At 42.4% G+C, this 16,318-nt stretch overlaps 2 protein-coding genes across 2 annotated transcripts in view; one reads left to right on the top strand and one right to left on the bottom strand.

The window, feature by feature from the left end:
- The window catches only part of zgc:123217 (uncharacterized protein LOC641414 homolog), a 30,097-nt gene extending 23,056 nt beyond the window's left edge, over window positions 1-7,041 (top strand). Inside the window, exons 9-11 of the mRNA XM_063003405.1 lie at window positions 2,257-2,386; window positions 3,545-3,813; window positions 7,037-7,041. Coding sequence (XP_062859475.1) covers window positions 2,257-2,386; window positions 3,545-3,813; window positions 7,037-7,041 — 404 coding nt within the window. The remainder of the gene's footprint in view (window positions 1-2,256; window positions 2,387-3,544; window positions 3,814-7,036) is intronic.
- A 1,863-nt stretch (window positions 7,042-8,904) lies between these two features.
- On the bottom strand, window positions 8,905-15,928 carry aldoab (aldolase a, fructose-bisphosphate, b). The gene is made up of 7 exons (XM_063002796.1): window positions 15,834-15,928; window positions 13,339-13,457; window positions 12,337-12,603; window positions 11,833-11,993; window positions 11,495-11,753; window positions 9,401-9,600; window positions 8,905-9,297 (listed from the first exon to the last, which is right to left on the bottom strand). Exons 2-7 carry the CDS (start codon window positions 13,448-13,450, stop codon window positions 9,202-9,204), a joined length of 1,095 nt encoding a protein of 364 aa, XP_062858866.1. The 5' UTR covers window positions 13,451-13,457; window positions 15,834-15,928; the 3' UTR covers window positions 8,905-9,201.
- Between the last annotated feature and the right edge of the window lie 390 nt (window positions 15,929-16,318).

Genomic DNA, 16,318 nt, shown 5'->3' with positions numbered 1-16,318 from the left:
CCGACCCTATTTGCGCAAGGTAAGCCATCTAGGGTTTGTGTCTCTTTATTTCTTAATAACGTTCTATTAGAAATAAATCTGATTATGTAAAATAGTTTTTGAAGTTAAAAATCTGACACGTATGTGATTGACCATTGATTTTTGCATTTGATTCCATGCCAATCACAGAAACTTAATTATTACAAATTTGAGTTGATATATTTTACCCATAAATTGACTCACCAAGTGGATTCAAACACTTTTGCACACTTTGTGTTGTGGATTTGATTTTAAATAGATATAACTGCCATTTAATCTACACTTAATCACCTGTAATGATGAAGTGTAAACACGTTTTAGGCAGCAATTACAACCCTAGTCTTCTTGGATATGTCAACACAAGCTTTGCACACCTGAATTTGGGCAGTTTATCCCATTCTTTATGAGCAGATTGATTGGCATCTTCTGGTCTGCACAGATGTCCGGCTGGGTTTAAGTCTGGGCGTTGGCTGATCGCCTCAAGCATGTTCAGAGACCAAATAGATTGTTGTATTTAGGCCACATGTGAGTGGGTATGTGGGGCTTCAGCAAATGTTTAAACCTCACATCGTCACATATACATTTTTTCTTAAAGTTGTTGTTGGCTTGGAAAAAAAAAATATTTTATTCAAATTATTATTTAGTTCATATAATGATATAGAAAATAATATATAGTTTAAAAAATTTGTAAAAAAAATATTTATCAAAATATTAAGTATATTAAAAGTATTTATATTTTCGTTTTAGGATATTTTTGAATATGATTATGATTATTATTCATTCAGTCATTCTTTAATGAAATTAATAAACAATGAATAAATGTATATATACACCGATCAGCCATAACATTAAAACCACCTCCTTGTTTCTACACTCAATGTCCATTTTATCAGCTCCACTTACCATATAGAAGCACTTTGTAGTTCTACAATTACTGACTGTAGTCCATCTGTTTCTCTGCATGCTTTGTTAGCCCCCTTTCATGCTGTTCTTCAATGGTCAGGACCCCCACAGGACCACTACAGAGTAGGTATTACTTGGGTGGTGGATCATTCTCAGCACTGCAGTGACACTGACATGGTGGTGGTGTGTTGGTGTGTGTTGTGCTGGTATGAGTGGATCAGACACAGCAGCGCTGCTGGAGTTTTTAAATACTGTGTCCACTCACTGTCCACTTTATTATCTTCTAGACCAGGGGTCGGCAACTTTAAATACATTAAAGAGGAAGTACCAAGTGTGCCATGGAATACATCAGTCATATAACACAAACTGTTGTTATGTATGGGACATAAACCAGTGAATCAGTTAATCAGTTAATTAACACAGCCCAGTGTTTTTGTTAAATAAATACATACAAATGTGTCCAGTCTTGTTGAATTGAACGAACATCCACTTTTGCGCGTTTAGCAGCCATGCTATACTAAGTTCGCTTAAAATTGAAAGCTGACTCTCTCCGGACACCTTGATTAACCTTAACGAGCATAAATTACTCAACCTTAACTGGCCATAGGTGGAGGTGGCGGAGGCGGTTAAGGTGGAGTAATTTATAGTTAAAGTTAATAAAGGTGTCGAGAGTGAGCATATGGCATAGGGTGAATGGAAGGATCCAACTAATAAGGAGCAGCCCTGAGTGTGAAATACATTTTTTCACTCTTACCAATTAGCGTGCCAGGCAAACATGCTTCACGTGCCAGCTTTGGCACTCGTGCCATAGGTTGCTGACCCCTGTTCTAGACCTTCATCAGTGGTCACAGGACGCTGTTTTCTGGATGTTTTTGGTTGGTGGACTCAGTTCAGCAGTGACAGTGAGGTGTTTAAAAACTCCAGCAGCGCTGCTGTGTCTGATCCACTCATACCAGCACAACACACACTAACACACCACCACCATGTCAGTGTCACTGCAGTGCTGAGAATGATCCACCACCTAAATAATACCTGCTCTGTAGTGGTTCTGTGGGGTCCTGACCATTGAAGAACAGGGTGAAAGCAGGGTAAAAAAAGTATGCTTCTATATGGTAAGTGGAGCTGATAAAATGGACAGTGAGTGTAGAAACAAGGAGGTGGTTTTAATGTTATGGCTGATCGGTGTAATTATTATAAGCTTTTATAACTATTATAATTATATAAACAGTCAGACTAGAAATTTTTAAGAATATGACTATAACACACGCAGTATTCAGTACCAGATCAGCTGGTATAGAATAACTATTGGAATTCTTTTACTGTTTTGTCCCTCAGATTGCAGCACTCCCCCTCCGCCAGGTACCTGGCCTTGGTTGGTCGGAATTAATCATCTAGGTCAACACGCCTGTGGAGGATCTCTCATCAACCATGACTGGGTGCTCAGTGTGGCCAGCTGCTTTGTCAGGTGAGTATACACTGGTATACTGAGGTGGCTCAGCGGGGTATTCCGCTAGCGCACCAGCTCTGAGATTCTGAACTCCTCGGTTTGAAACTCGGCATTGCCACCGGCCGTTTGGGCGCCATCTAGCAGGGATAATTGGCAGTGCCTGCAGCAGATACTAATTGGCCATCGTATCTGCAGGGTGGGGGTCAGACTATGTCTAGGTGGGTGGGTCTGCATACGCTGTGTAAGGACCCTGATTGGAGGAAGAGACGCCTGTGCAAAATGCAGGGGCGAGAATAGGAGGGCTGTGCACATGTCGGAAGAGGTATGTACAGCGACGTGCTCTCCTCGGATGCGATCTGGTATCTCTCAGCAGCGGAAGGAAAATGCCAGCGAGATTTTCCGTTAGCACACCAGTGCCGAGATTCTGAACTCCTCGGTTCGAAACTCGGCCTTGCCACCGGCCGGCTGGGCGCCATCTAGCGGGCATAATTGGCAGTGTCTGCAGCAGATACTAATTGTCCACCATATATGCAGGGTGGGGGTCAGACTATGTGTAGGTGGGTGGGTCTGCATCCGCTAAATGCAGGGGCGAGAAGAGGCGTTTACAGTGACGTGCTCCCCTCTGATGCAATCTGGTATCTCTCAGCAGTGGAAGACAATAAATTGAGTGTGCTAAATCGGAAGGAAAATGCCAGCTGATGCCAGCGCTCAGGTGGCACAGCCGGATATTCCGTTAGCACACCAGCGCCGAGATTCTGAACTCTTCGGTTCTAAACTAGCAGGCATAATTGGCAGTGCCTACAGCCGACACGCTTTTGCTAGGGCGGGATGACCGGACTATATGTGTGGGGTCTTCAAATGCTGTGTAAGGATTCTGATTGGCAGATAGAGAGGCACCTGTGCAGAGTGCGTAGATGATAAAGGGTTCTGTTAAGGGTCGCGCCAGGGTCGGAGGAGGCGTGAGCGGCAGTATACCCACCTCGACTGATGGCTCATTGATGCACGTGGGGAGCGAAGGCTGGACCGTGTGGTCTGATCCAACAGACAAGCTACTGTAGCTCAAACTGCTGAAGAAGTCAATGCTGGTTCTGATAGTAAGGTGTCAATACCATATTAGGAAGGTGGTTATAATGTTATGCCTGGACTTAACTTTGTGTCTGTTTTTCTACCCATTAGCAATAATACAAGCGAGTGGACTGTGAACTTGGGACAGATTGGCCAGAACACCACAAACCTCCCTGAAGTGACTCGATCAGTTCAGAAGATCATCGTCCACCCTTTCTACGACAACAATATGCACGACAACGATGTCGCGCTGATAAAGCTGAGCAATCCGGTCGATTTCAACAACACCATCCGTCCTGTCTGCCTGGCAGCCCCTGGCAGTGTTTTCAGCACGGACACTACCTGCTTGTCCATAGGTTTGGGAAACATTACGATGAACGGTGAGTCCATTTTTATTTCTTTACAGTCGACCCTTGAGTTACGAACGGTTTACCATACAAACATTTCGGGTTATGAACGATCTTTTTTAACCTAACGTACAAACAAATTTTGGATTATGTTACATGTTATGGACAACATGGACTTATTAATGACGTTCTACAGTAAAAGCATTCTTTTGCAGCTGTAATAACTGATGCTTATAATGTCTTGTGTCTGATAAATGTAAATATGTTTTACAAGAGTAACCCCATGTTTTTTTCCTCAGGCTTTATTTTCTTTTATTATTTTGTTCCAGTTTGTGGAAGGGGGTTAAGAGAAGCCGAACTCCGCATATGCGGGGTCTCCAAACTGACCTCATTTATATTTATTTTTGGGGCAATACTCACTATACAAATCAACATTATTGTAATTTTTCTTTTAATGATTAAGTTGTCAAGAATGACAAACAGGGGGGAAGTGTTATGGAAGAAAATAGATTTATTTTCTATACTACTTTAAGTTTAGTAAAGGCTGTCTTGTTTGATATTTGTGTCGTAAAAGCTGGTTGTTTGATCTTTTGTTATATTGTACTGGGGTAGAAACTTGAGTTTAGACTACAGAGATAAGCAGCTATTGTTAAGCAGTATCAGGGTAAGCAAATGGGGTTATATATATATATATAGTATAGTATATATATATATATATAGTGAGTAAACGTTCGAATGTGCAGAGAAAGCGTTTTTGTTGTTGTTGTATAACTACTCCTGCCGCTAGATGTCACTGTGTATCAGACAGAGGGGACAGTGAGAGAAGAAGGAAGTTATTCTTTTGTTAAATTACACCTACAAAATAAACGTTAATGAAATAAAGAAGGAAGTAATAATAATTTAAGATTGAAGGGCAAATATTATTGTATTTATAACAAAAAAGACAATTTAAGACATTAGAAGAGTTAGGTAAGGGGGTGGTTTGGGAGGTCTGGCATGGATTAATTCTATTTACATTATTTCTTATGGGAAACATAGGTTTAACATTTGAACATTTTGACTTTAGAACAGCCCTTTGGAACCAATTAAGTTCGTAAGTCAAGCATCGACTGTACTTCATTAATCCCTGCAGCTACAAATGTCCCTGCAAATCAATACAAAGTCAATATCTGGCAACACTTCTGAGTCATCTCTTCCAGTCTCAGGCTACCAACCAGATCCCTTACACAGCATCGAAGACCCAGCCCCCTTGTTTTAGTCCGGTCTTTTCCCACACAGCAGACTGGTGGCCAATTCTGTCTGCTGCAGTTACTGCCAACAGTGCCTGCTAGGGGGCGCAACCCCAAGCAGCAGATGTTGCTCTAAGATCTCAATGTACTTTTCCGCATTAATGCTGCCATCAAGGAAGTGTAAATGACCTTTGCCAAGGGCACACCCTGGATTAGACTTATCACTGATATAAGTCTGTATGGTCGGATTCTTCTTTGGTCAAGAGCACAAAGCATCAATTTCTTAAAAAAAAAGACATGGAATGCTGATTCATCTGACCACAATACACGTTTTCACTGTGTGATGATCCATCCTAGATGCCTCTGAGCCCAGAGAAGTCGACGCCACTTGTGCACATAATTTTCCCCTTTTTTCTCCCCCTTTAGCACATCCAATTGTTCAATTTTGCATCGTGCTTCCTCTCTGTCTATGCCGAACCCCGCCCTGACCGAGGAGATCGAAGCTAACCCATATCCCCTCCGAAACATGAGCAGCAGCCGGATGCATCTTTGCCACCCACACATTTTTATGAGTTTGGCGCCACCTAGCGTTGCATGCGAAGAGACACACCCTAAGGGCACTCTTCCTCATCTCTTGTGCAGGCGCCTCTAATCAGCCGGCAGAGGTCGTAATCGCATTCTGACAGAGAGAGACCCACATCCGGTTCTTTGTCCCACCCCCCAACTGAGCAACCGGCCAATCGTTGCTCATACAGCCACTCAGCTTCAAACCGGTGAAGCAGAGCTGGATTTGATACTACATGCTCAGAATCCAGCCCTGGTTGCAGCGTGTCTTTTTACCGCTGCGCCACCTGAGCGGCGTAACTCTGTATTGTAGTGCTTGACAAAGGTTTGATGAAGTAATCCCTCACCCATGTGGTTATATCAGCTATTGTTGAGTGGCGGTTCTTGATGCAGTGCTGTCTGAAGGATCGAGTAAACAAAAATGCTCAGTCACACCAACTCACTTACATGCATGTGGTTTCCCATAACTGATGACTTCTTTCTGGGGTTGTTGGTCATAAGCTGTGAGATCCAGTCTCAGGTTTTGGTGTTAAGAGCTTATAATTTCATGCTGACTTGTCTGTTTGTTTGTTTGTTCACCTTTGCAGGGTCATTTCCAGCTCCTCCTATGCTTCAGGAATTACAAGTGGCAGTAGTCGGCAACAAGCAGTGTACGTGCCAGTATGGTGGCTATACAAGTGGATATATGTCGCCTCAGAAAATCTGCGCTGAAGCGGGTAGAGGAATATGCATGGTAAGAGCAGATGGAAATTTGCTAGTTGATCAGCCAAATCATTAAAACCACCTCCAACATAAATCCAGCTCCACTTACCATATACTGTACGTAGATGCACTTTTCTCTACAAACTCTTTTAACCTGCTTTCACCCTGTTCTGTAATGGTCAGGACCCCCACAGGACCACCACAGAGCAGGTATTATTTAGGTGGTGGATCATTCTCAGCACTGCAGTGACACTGACATGGTGGTGGTGTGTTAGTGTGTGTTGTGCTGGTATGAGTGGATCATACCGTGTCCACTCACTGTCCACTCTATTAGACACTCCTACCTAGTTGGTCCACCTTGTATATGTAAAGTCAGAGACGATCGCTCATCTATTGCTGCTGTTTGAGTTGGTCATCTTCTAGACCTTCATCAGTGGTCATAGAACGTTGCCCACTGGGCGCTGTTGGCTGGATATTTTTCTCAGTCTAGCAGTGACAGTGTCTGATCCACTCATACCAGCACAACATATACTAACACACCACCACCATGTCAGTGTGACTACAGTGCTCTAAATGATCCACCACCTAAATAATACCTGCTCTGTAGTGGTCCTGTGGGGGTCCTGACCATTAAAGAACAGCATGAAAGAGGGCTAACAAAGCATGCAGAGAAACAGATGGACAAGTAGAGCTGATAAAACTGGACAGTGAGTGTAGAAACAATCTCATCCACGTTAATCTCTCCATACCTTTCTCCGCAGGGTGATTCCGGAGGGCCACTTATGTGCCAGCAGAACTCCACGTGGGTGCAGGCTGGTATAGCCAGTTTCAGACTCTCCTGCAACAAGAATTATCCAGATATCTACTCACGTGTGTCCGAGTTCCAGGACTGGATGACGCAATACGTCAATGCATCCACTATTGGTTTTGTCACTTTCAACTCTACTGGCTTTAATTCAGATGACTACTATACTTGTTATGATTATCTGTCAATCTTTGGTGCAGCAAACATTTGGCTTCCCACAAGGGTCCTCTTTCTCGCCCCTGTCCTCATTCTGTTTGAATTCCTTTATGGGAGCTTCTAAACAATCGGCTGACAGATTTCTATACATCTCTTGCCTGGGAAAGGTATGAAATTATGTGTTTGGGTTATAAATGGGTTTAGATTAGATTAAAGCAAATAAAATGATGTGTTGCAGATGTGTTGATCAACTCTAAGGTTAATGTTAATTGATTTTATTTCAAACCCCTTTCCAACTTTCAAATTATTAAATTACTTCAAATAAAGTTCCTACAGTCTGATGCAAAAGTGTGAACTGTACATCTTTATTATTCAAACATTACTTATTAATTCCTTTTCATTAATTTCATTTATTGTCTGTTTTACCGCTGAATCATCCTACTTAGGGTCACGGTGGGTACAATTCACTGACCAAAAGGTGGGAAAAAAGCCCTGGACGGGTCACCAGTCCATTACAGGGCAGACCCACATTCACACTTGAAGCAATTTTAGTATCTCCAATCAACCTGACTGCACGTCTTTGGACCGTGGGAGCTCCAAGGGGAAACCCATGCGGACACAGGGAGGACATTCAAACTCCACACAGAACTCCACAGCTTAGAATCAAGGACCTTCCAGGACCTTCTTGCTGTGAGAAAGCACCCATTTATTTAATATATGCTTTTATACCGACCAGGCATAACATTATGATCCTAATATTTCTCAACATGCTTTGTTAGCCTCCTTTCATGCTGTTCTTCAATGGTCAGGACCCCCACATGACCACTACAGAGCAGGTATTATTTAGGTGGTGGATCATTCTCAGCACTGCAGTCACACTGACATGGTGGTGGTGTGTTAGTGTGTGTTGTGCTGAGTGGATAAGGCCTCACTGGCACTGCTGGACTGAGAATAGTCCACCAACCAAATATATCCAGCCACCAGCGCCCCATGGGCAGCGTCCTGTGACCACTGATGAAGGTCTAGAAGATGACCAACTCAAACAGCAGCAATAGATGAGCGATCGTCTCTGACTTTACATCTACAAGGTGGACCAACTAGGTAGGAGTGGACAGTAAGTGGACACGGCATTTAAAAACTCCAGGAGCGCTGCTGTGTCTGATCCACTCATACCAGCACAACACACTAACACACCACCACCATGTTATTGTCACTGCAGTGCTGCTCTGTGGTGGTGGTCCTTCTATATGGTAAGTAGAACAGTGAGTGTAGAAACAAGGAGGTGGTTTAATGTTATGGCTGATCAGTGTATATCCCACCCACTAACAGGTGCCGTGATGAAGAGATAATCAGTGTTATTCACTTCACCAGTCAGTGGTCATAGTGTTATGCCTGGTCGACATTTTTCGGCTTTTTTGACATGACGCTCCATTAGAAGACAATAGTTCTGTTAAAAGAGGTCACAAATAAAGAACGAGGCTGTATATTTCAAAACATAACCACCCAAATAACCACCCACAAGGAAGCCGTGGGGGCATCTTCGCAACTCACGCCTTTCACAACATATGAACTTGGTCTTAGTCATAGTGATAAGGAAGTATCATAGGCCTAATGGTAACATAATCATACTGTATCACCTACATAGAACAAAATACAAAACACACGTCATTATTATAATTTTTTTATTACTTGCTTGTTGTGGACTTGGATGTATAAACATCATATGAAAAAATGGAATCTTTCACAAATCGAACGAGGGACTGGCTAAAGGACACGGAACCAGATCTTTTCTTCTGAGAGATCCTTCACAACTACAAGGGTTTTTCTTTTTTGTCTCCCTTACGATGCCATTCGTTCCTCATTACTAGTCAAGGATGATTAAAGGACTCGTGAGAAGCTCAGTAAAAGCAGGTGGAAACACACAGTTCTAATATATTTGGGGTGTTGGACAGAATCGTGAAGCTTCTAATAGGCGTGATTAGCCACGAACAGAGATTCTCCAGCTGCGGCGCCTTTATCTCCGGAGGAAGCGTGTTTCCCGGTGGATGCTGCGCTGTTGGCCTGTCGGAAAAGCAAAACACAAAGATCATGAAGAATCCGGCTGTTGCTAAGCGAAACAGACTAAAGGCTAAAGGTTTAAAGCAGACCGTCGAGGCGTACGTACCACAGCTCTCTTGATGAACTCCTCCTGGCAGGCCTTGCCGTTTTCCTTCTTGCCGCTCCAGGCTTTGAGAGCGGAGGCCTGCAGGGCGCGGCCGTAGGAGAAGGTCAGGGCCCAGGGTTTGTGCAGTGGGCACGCGTTGATGGCGTTCAGGTTGACCGAGGCCTCCTCTTCACTCTGGCCGCCAGACAGGAAAGTGATGCCTGTAGACAGAGAAAATGAGTTCATTTGAGGAAGACATGGGGATGCAACCAGTAAAAATTCAGGACCTTTTTAGGTGTGTGGGCCTCAAGAAAGAGGGGGGGGGGCAAATCTACCAGGATTTGGGGGTTCCTGCCATCCTAATGAATCCTAACATTAAGCAAAGCTAGTGATTAGGATATGTTTATTTATTACTTTTACATCAGTATATTGGGGAAAAGGGATATTTTGGGCATATTTGAATATAGCAGGGCGTGTCCTCCCCAACATACACGTACATTGTGATTACAATATGATGTCTTATATACGCAGCCCTAGCAGTCAACTAAGGATAAAGCAATGCATCAGACAAAGAACGAACCGTAATCAGTGGATGCGCTAAATAATCCGCTGATCCACTTGTGCCATGTAGGCATGTTATTTATTTTTTATTTATTTAAGAATCATTAAGCCAGCACCAGTATAAAAAAACACTTATATATGTATAGCAGTTTAAATTTAACAGTGGATATTTTTATTTATATGTATTATATCTTATTATATATCGTATTTATCTTAATATTATCTGAGACTTAATAAATTAATAAATAATGTTCTTAATAGCTTACAATAAATTACTTCATGTGGTTATGATATAACAGGGTAATAATTCAAAGCTTTATAATTTATAGCTACTATTTTTCAATGTAGGGTTAGGGTTAGGGTTAGGGTTAAGGTTAGGTTTAGGGTAAGCAGGTTTCTTGATAATCAAAGCAAATGTATAAAATCTGCTTTTTTGTGGAACTGTAAATGACAGAAATTAGCCAAACCTGTCTAAATAAGGCTAAAGTTAGCCTGAGTTAGCTTCTTAACTGGAACATAATGGAAAGCAGTTAACAATAATTTAGCCACAGTCAAAAAGCATGTTATTTACTATTTATTTATTTATTTATTTTTATTTAAGAATAATCAAACCGGTACCTGTAGATGTAGGCACAGAAAAGATACAAGTATAAAAGATAAAACATAAAATAAATAAATGATACCTATTAAAAAAGTAACAATGTGTTGTAACACATTTTTTATTATATTTATTATCTTAGTTATATAGCATAGTTTATTTTATTTTAATATTATACAATACAACGACATCATGAGGTTATGATATTACAGGACAATAATTTACAGCTTTTTGACTGTACTACAGCAAAACGACTCCAGTATTTTTTAATCTAGGGTTAGGGTTAGGGTTAGCAAGCTAGACCTAGATTTAGATCTAACCTGCAATTAGCAGGATTCTTAAAAATCAATACAAATTAAAAGCCTGTTTAAAATCTGCTTTCATTGTTGAACCATTAATGAATCATCAAGTCAGAACTGGTATAAGTTTAAAAATAAATAAATAAGTAAATAAAAATAATAAAAACAGTCAGTGTTACAATGTAAGTAACTGAGCCAATTTAACTGAGCCAAGATTGTTAATATTGGAGATTTTTATTTATGTCTATTTTTTTTAGTTATATTTTAGTTATATTACATCATAGTTATATATTGTAGTTTTTTTTTTATCTTAATATGACATCATGTGCGTATGATAATTTAGGACAATAATTTATAGCTTTTTGACGGTACTACAGCAAAACGACTCCAGTATTTTTCAGTCTAGGGTTAGGGTTAGGGTTAGCAAGCTAGACCTAGATTTAGATCTAACCTGCAATTAGCAGAATTCTTAAAAATCAATACAAATTAAAAGCCTTTCTTGTGGAACCATAAAGGACAGAAATTAACCAGGCCTGTCTAAATAATGCTAAAGTTAGCTCGTTAGCTTGTTATCTTGTTGAAAGCTTGTTGTCTTTTTTATATGTGAGAGAGGACAAGTGTGTGTGTGTGTGGATGTACAGTATGTGTGTGTCTTACCAGGTACGGCGGGGGGTACGGTGCGACGCAGGGCGGTCACGGTGGCCATTGCGACCTCCTGGGGGGAGTACTTGTGAGAGCAGGAGTGTCCGGCGGTAACCATGTTAGGCTTGAGCAGAGTGCCCTCAAGGTAAACGTGGTGGTCGTTCAAAGCCTTGTAGACGGCTGCCAGGACCTTCTCGGTGACATACTGGCACCTCTTCAGGTCATGGTCACCATCGGGGAGGATTTCGGGCTCGACGATGGGCACGATGCCATGCTGATGGAGGAAAAGTAACAATTATTATTAGGTGAATCGTACTTATTAGGGATTTTGTATGTAGTGAGGTGGATCATACCATCTGGCAGATGCTGGCATAGCGAGCCAGAACGTTGGCGTTCTCTTTGATGGCCAGGCTGGATGGGGTGGTGGGGGTGATCTTCAGCACGCAGCGCCACTTGGCGAAGTCAGCCCCGTCCTTCTTGTACTGAGCGCAGCGCTCGTACAAGCCGTCCAGACCTAAGAAAAGATAAACGTGGTTGCCAAATCTATGAAAGTAAACTATTTTTTGAGGTTGTTGAGGGTTTTCTGATATAATAATCACATTTGCTGGTTCAAAAATATACATTTTTGGTCACAGTCTCCAAACCAACAGCATCGTAAAGCTCGATTGACCATGGACAGTGTCACCTTTTGCTTGCTTTTGAATTATCTGACCACCCATCTGACCACAAATTTCCTTTTAGCATAAGGTGGAAGTTTGGTTTCTCCTTCTGACCTTGGTAAGATACCACTGTTCCATGTGCTTTGTAATTGGGGCAGTGCTATTTTATGAGAATAGCAGGAATGGCTAATAACCTACCCTGGGTAGTGGTCTCTCCATTGGTTCCAGCCAGAGGGACGACACCTTTGTCGACCTTGATGCCCACGACCATGCCTCTCTCCTTGATGAGCTGGGGGAACACCTTGCCATCGTCGGCCTTCTGGTAGAGGGTCTCGTGAAAGAAGATGACTCCGCCGATGCAGGGCTTGACGCGGTCGTCGGCGGTGAAGAGCAGCTGGCGGTAGAACCTCCTGTTCTCCTCGGTGTTCTCGACGTTGATGCTCTGGAAGCGTTTGGCTACGCTGCCTGCGGTGGCGAAAAATGAGCCGAGTAATTTCAGAAAAAGATGGGACATTGGGTAAAATGCAGTAAAGATTGTAAATAATTTAGTCTTTCACCATCTACTGTGAATAATATGGTGAAAGGATTCAGGGAATCTGATGAGATCTTAGTCTGCATATCTAATTTAAGATTCAACATTAATATAATCAAAGTGGCTTAGAGGCACAGCAGGCATGTACAACCCCAAATCAGAAAAAGTTGGGACAGTATGAAAAATGCTAATAAAATAAAAACACAGAGTTTCTTACATTTACTTTGACTTTTATTCGATTGCAGACACGGGGGCAATTTAGGGTTAGTAATGAGGTGAAAAACGAAATAATGATGTGATTGTAATCAGAGGCCAGAGGATATCTAGTTTGTCCACAAATGTGTGAGAAAATGATTGAAATGTTTAATCAGCAGCGTCGACTTCTCTGGGCTCGGAGGCATCTAGGATGGACCATCACACAGTGGAAATGTGTATTGTCTAGGTCTTTTTTTGGAAAAAAGTCCAAAAGCCAGGGTCTGTCATGGTATGGTCAGTGTCAGTGCCCTTGGCAAAGGTCATTCACACTTCTGTGATGCAGCATTAATGCAGAAAAGTACATCGAGATCTTAGAGCAACATGTGCTGCCTTCAAGACGTCGTCTTTTCCAGGGGCGTCCGTGCATTTTTCAACAACTGCTATTAAACATGTGAAATGTGATATTAGCGTACCTGTGGATTCATCGGCAGCGAGGATTCCTTTGCCGGGGGCGACAATTTTCAGGGCGATGTCACTGAGCTCCTTCTTCTGCTCAGGACTCAGGAATGGGTACGCATGAGGCATCGTGACTCTTTAAAGAAAAACAATTAAATATATAAGCCACCTTGTTTCTGCACTCACTGTCCATTTTATCAGCTCCACCGACCATATAGAAGCACTTTGTAGTTCTACAATTACTGACTATATTCCATCTGTTTCTCTGCATGCTTTGTTAGCCCCCTTTCATGCTGTTCTTCAGTGGTCAGGACTCACAGGACCACTACAGACCAGGTATTATTTGGGTGGTGGATTATTTTCAGCACTGCTGTGACACTGACGTGGTGGTGGTGTGTTAGTGTGTGTTGTGCTGGAATGAGTGGATAAGACACAGCACCTCACTGTCCCTGCTGGACTGAGAATAGTCCACCAACCAAAAACATCCCACCAACAGCGCCCCATGAGCAGCGTCCTGTGACCACTGATGAAGGTTAAAAGATGACCAACTCAAACAGCAGCAATAGATGAGCGATCAACTCTGACTTTACATCTACAAGGTGGACCAGCTAGGTAGGAGTGTCTAACAGAGTGGACAGTGAGTGGACACGGTATGATCCACTCATACCAGCACAACACACACTAACACACCACCACCATGTCAGTGTCATTGCAGTGCTGAGAATGATAGTGGTCTGTAGTGGTCCTGGGAGAGTCCTGACCATTGAAGAACAGGATGAAAGGGGGCTAACAAAGCATGCAGAGAAACCGACGGACTACAGTCAGTCATTGTAGAACTACAAAGTGCTTCTATATGGTAAGTGGAGCTGATAAAATGTGTGTACAAACAAGGAGGTGTATATCAAGAAATGACAAAAATGCTAAGATGAAATAGAGGAAGCAAGATCAAGGCGTATTTATACGCAAAGAGGAACTCACGTTGGCGTTTCCAGTACTCAGTGTTTCCATTTACTGACTCCTCTGTCATTTGTTTTCTTTTACTAGTTAATCCTCATTGTGATGAATTCTAAATCTAGACTTAAAAACAGACCTTGTAAAGTCAAGTAAAGTAAAGATAAAGCACAGTGAGTACGTGTCTGCACGTAGTACTTTCCTCCTAAGCTATTCTATCTGGACGCTCTTATCCCTGACCTTTGCCTCACCCATCTTTGGCGACTATCTCATTCTTTACTGTGTTCGTGCTCTCCTAAGCGTCTTCCCAGCCACCCCTCGGATAGGTCAGGCTATATTTAAACAATCAACTCACCAGCTGCTCTGCTACTCCTACTACTTCTATGGGATTGCTTTAATGCCATAGATGCCCAGAGCTCATGGATTTGGGCAGATTAGTTTAACTCCGGTCAGCCGTATTAGTTTCATACAAGCTGAGGAAACTAGGGGGTTGTACAATGCGATGCGAATAATAATAATATGATGATGATGTTGATGTTAATACAGTGTTTTATAATTTATGGTATTCATTTGTGGTATCCAAGAGCAGCTTTGCTCATTATTTGGCTCATTATTTCCCAAGCGTCTTCTTTAATTTTCATAATTTTAAGGTTTCTGGGTGGATCGACCAGTTCTAAATTACTGTGATCGAGCTTAGTTTGTGTACGGTCAGCAGCAAAAGTCGTGGACCAATGGGAAGCAAGCATTTCGGTTGTCTCAAAAGAGCCCAGCCTGCTTACAAGGACCTTTCTACACTCACTGTCCATTTTATCAGCTCCACTTACCACATAGAAGCACTTTGTAGTTTTACAATTACTGACTGTAGTCCATCTGTTTCTCTGCATGCTTTGTTAGCCCCCTTTCATGCTGTTCTTCAATGGTCATGACTCTCCCAGGACCACTGTATTCTCAGCACTGCAGTGACACTGACATGGTACTGGTGTGTTAGTGTGTGTTGTGCTGGTATGAGTGGATAAGACACAGCAGCGCTGCTGGACTGAGAATAGTCCACCAACCAAAAATATCCAGCCAACAGTGCCCCGTGGGCAGCGTCCTGTGACCACTGATGAAGGTCGAAGATGACCAACTCAAACAGCAGCAATAGATGAGCCATTGTTTCTGACTTTACATCTACAAGGTGGACCAACTAGATATGAGTGATTAATAGAGTGGACAGTGAGTGGACACGGTATTTAAAAACTCCAGAAGCACTGCTGTGTCACACTAACACACCACCACCATGTCAGTGTCACTGCAGTGCTGAGAATGATCCACCACCTAAATAATACCTGCTCTGTAGTGGTCCTGTGGGGGTCCTGATCATTGAAGATCAGGGTGAAAGCAGGTTAAAAAGCATGCAGAGAAATAGATAGACTACAGTCAGTAATTGTAGAACTACAATTGTAGAACTATAAGCGTTATGCACCAAAATCCTTAATGCTGTGTAACATCAACAGTGTTCATATGAATATAAATAGACAGTCAATTCAGTACTCAGTAATTTAGTAAACATTTCACTTACCGTAGTAGTCGAGAGGCGAGCTGAGGGAATGGACGAACTCTCTAACAGGGAGAGAAAGGAAAAGATCTGGCTCTGGCTCGTGACGCCCCCTTATCTGCCCCGCCACTCTATTTATCCAGCGTTATGACCCCTCACATTTGAGCCGGCTAAAATTAGCCCCAACCCGACACTGGAGAAGGGCGGCATCATTCTCACGCCTGAGAGAGACGAACATAGAACCGGGAGTGAGGAGAGCAATGCTGGGTCGGAATAAGAGGCAGATAATAGGGTGGAAAAATGCTATGGTCTCTTTTTTACAACCCCGAATCAGAAAAAGTTGGGACAGTATGGAATATACATGCAGCGTTCCTTACATTTAGTTTGACTTTTATTTAATTGAGTCTGAACCTGAGATATTTCATGTTTTGTCTGGTCAACTTCATTTCATTTGTTAATAAACATCCATTCCTGCATTTCAGGCCTGCAACACATTCCAAAAAACGTTG

The sequence above is a fragment of the Trichomycterus rosablanca genome, chromosome 10 (genome assembly GCF_030014385.1).
Source record: "Trichomycterus rosablanca isolate fTriRos1 chromosome 10, fTriRos1.hap1, whole genome shotgun sequence".
NCBI lineage: Eukaryota > Metazoa > Chordata > Actinopteri > Siluriformes > Trichomycteridae > Trichomycterus > Trichomycterus rosablanca.
The sequence above is the reverse complement of the archived record's forward strand: the minus strand, read 5'-3'. Positions and strand labels throughout refer to the sequence as shown.

What these genes read in the sequence shown, in the direction of transcription:
- aldoab (XM_063002796.1), bottom strand. Translation starts at nt 13,450, where the DNA reads ATGCCTCATGCGTACCCATTCCTGAGTCCTGAGCAGAAGAAGGAGCTC. An exon ending in ATGCCAGCATCTGCCAGATG is followed by an intron (nt 11,754 to 11,832) that starts GTATGATCCACC and finishes TTCCTCCATCAG; the next exon opens with CATGGCATCGTGCCCATCGT. An exon ending in CGTACCCCCCGCCGTACCTG is followed by an intron (nt 9,601 to 11,494) that starts GTAAGACACACA and finishes CTCTGTCTACAG; the next exon opens with GCATCACTTTCCTGTCTGGC.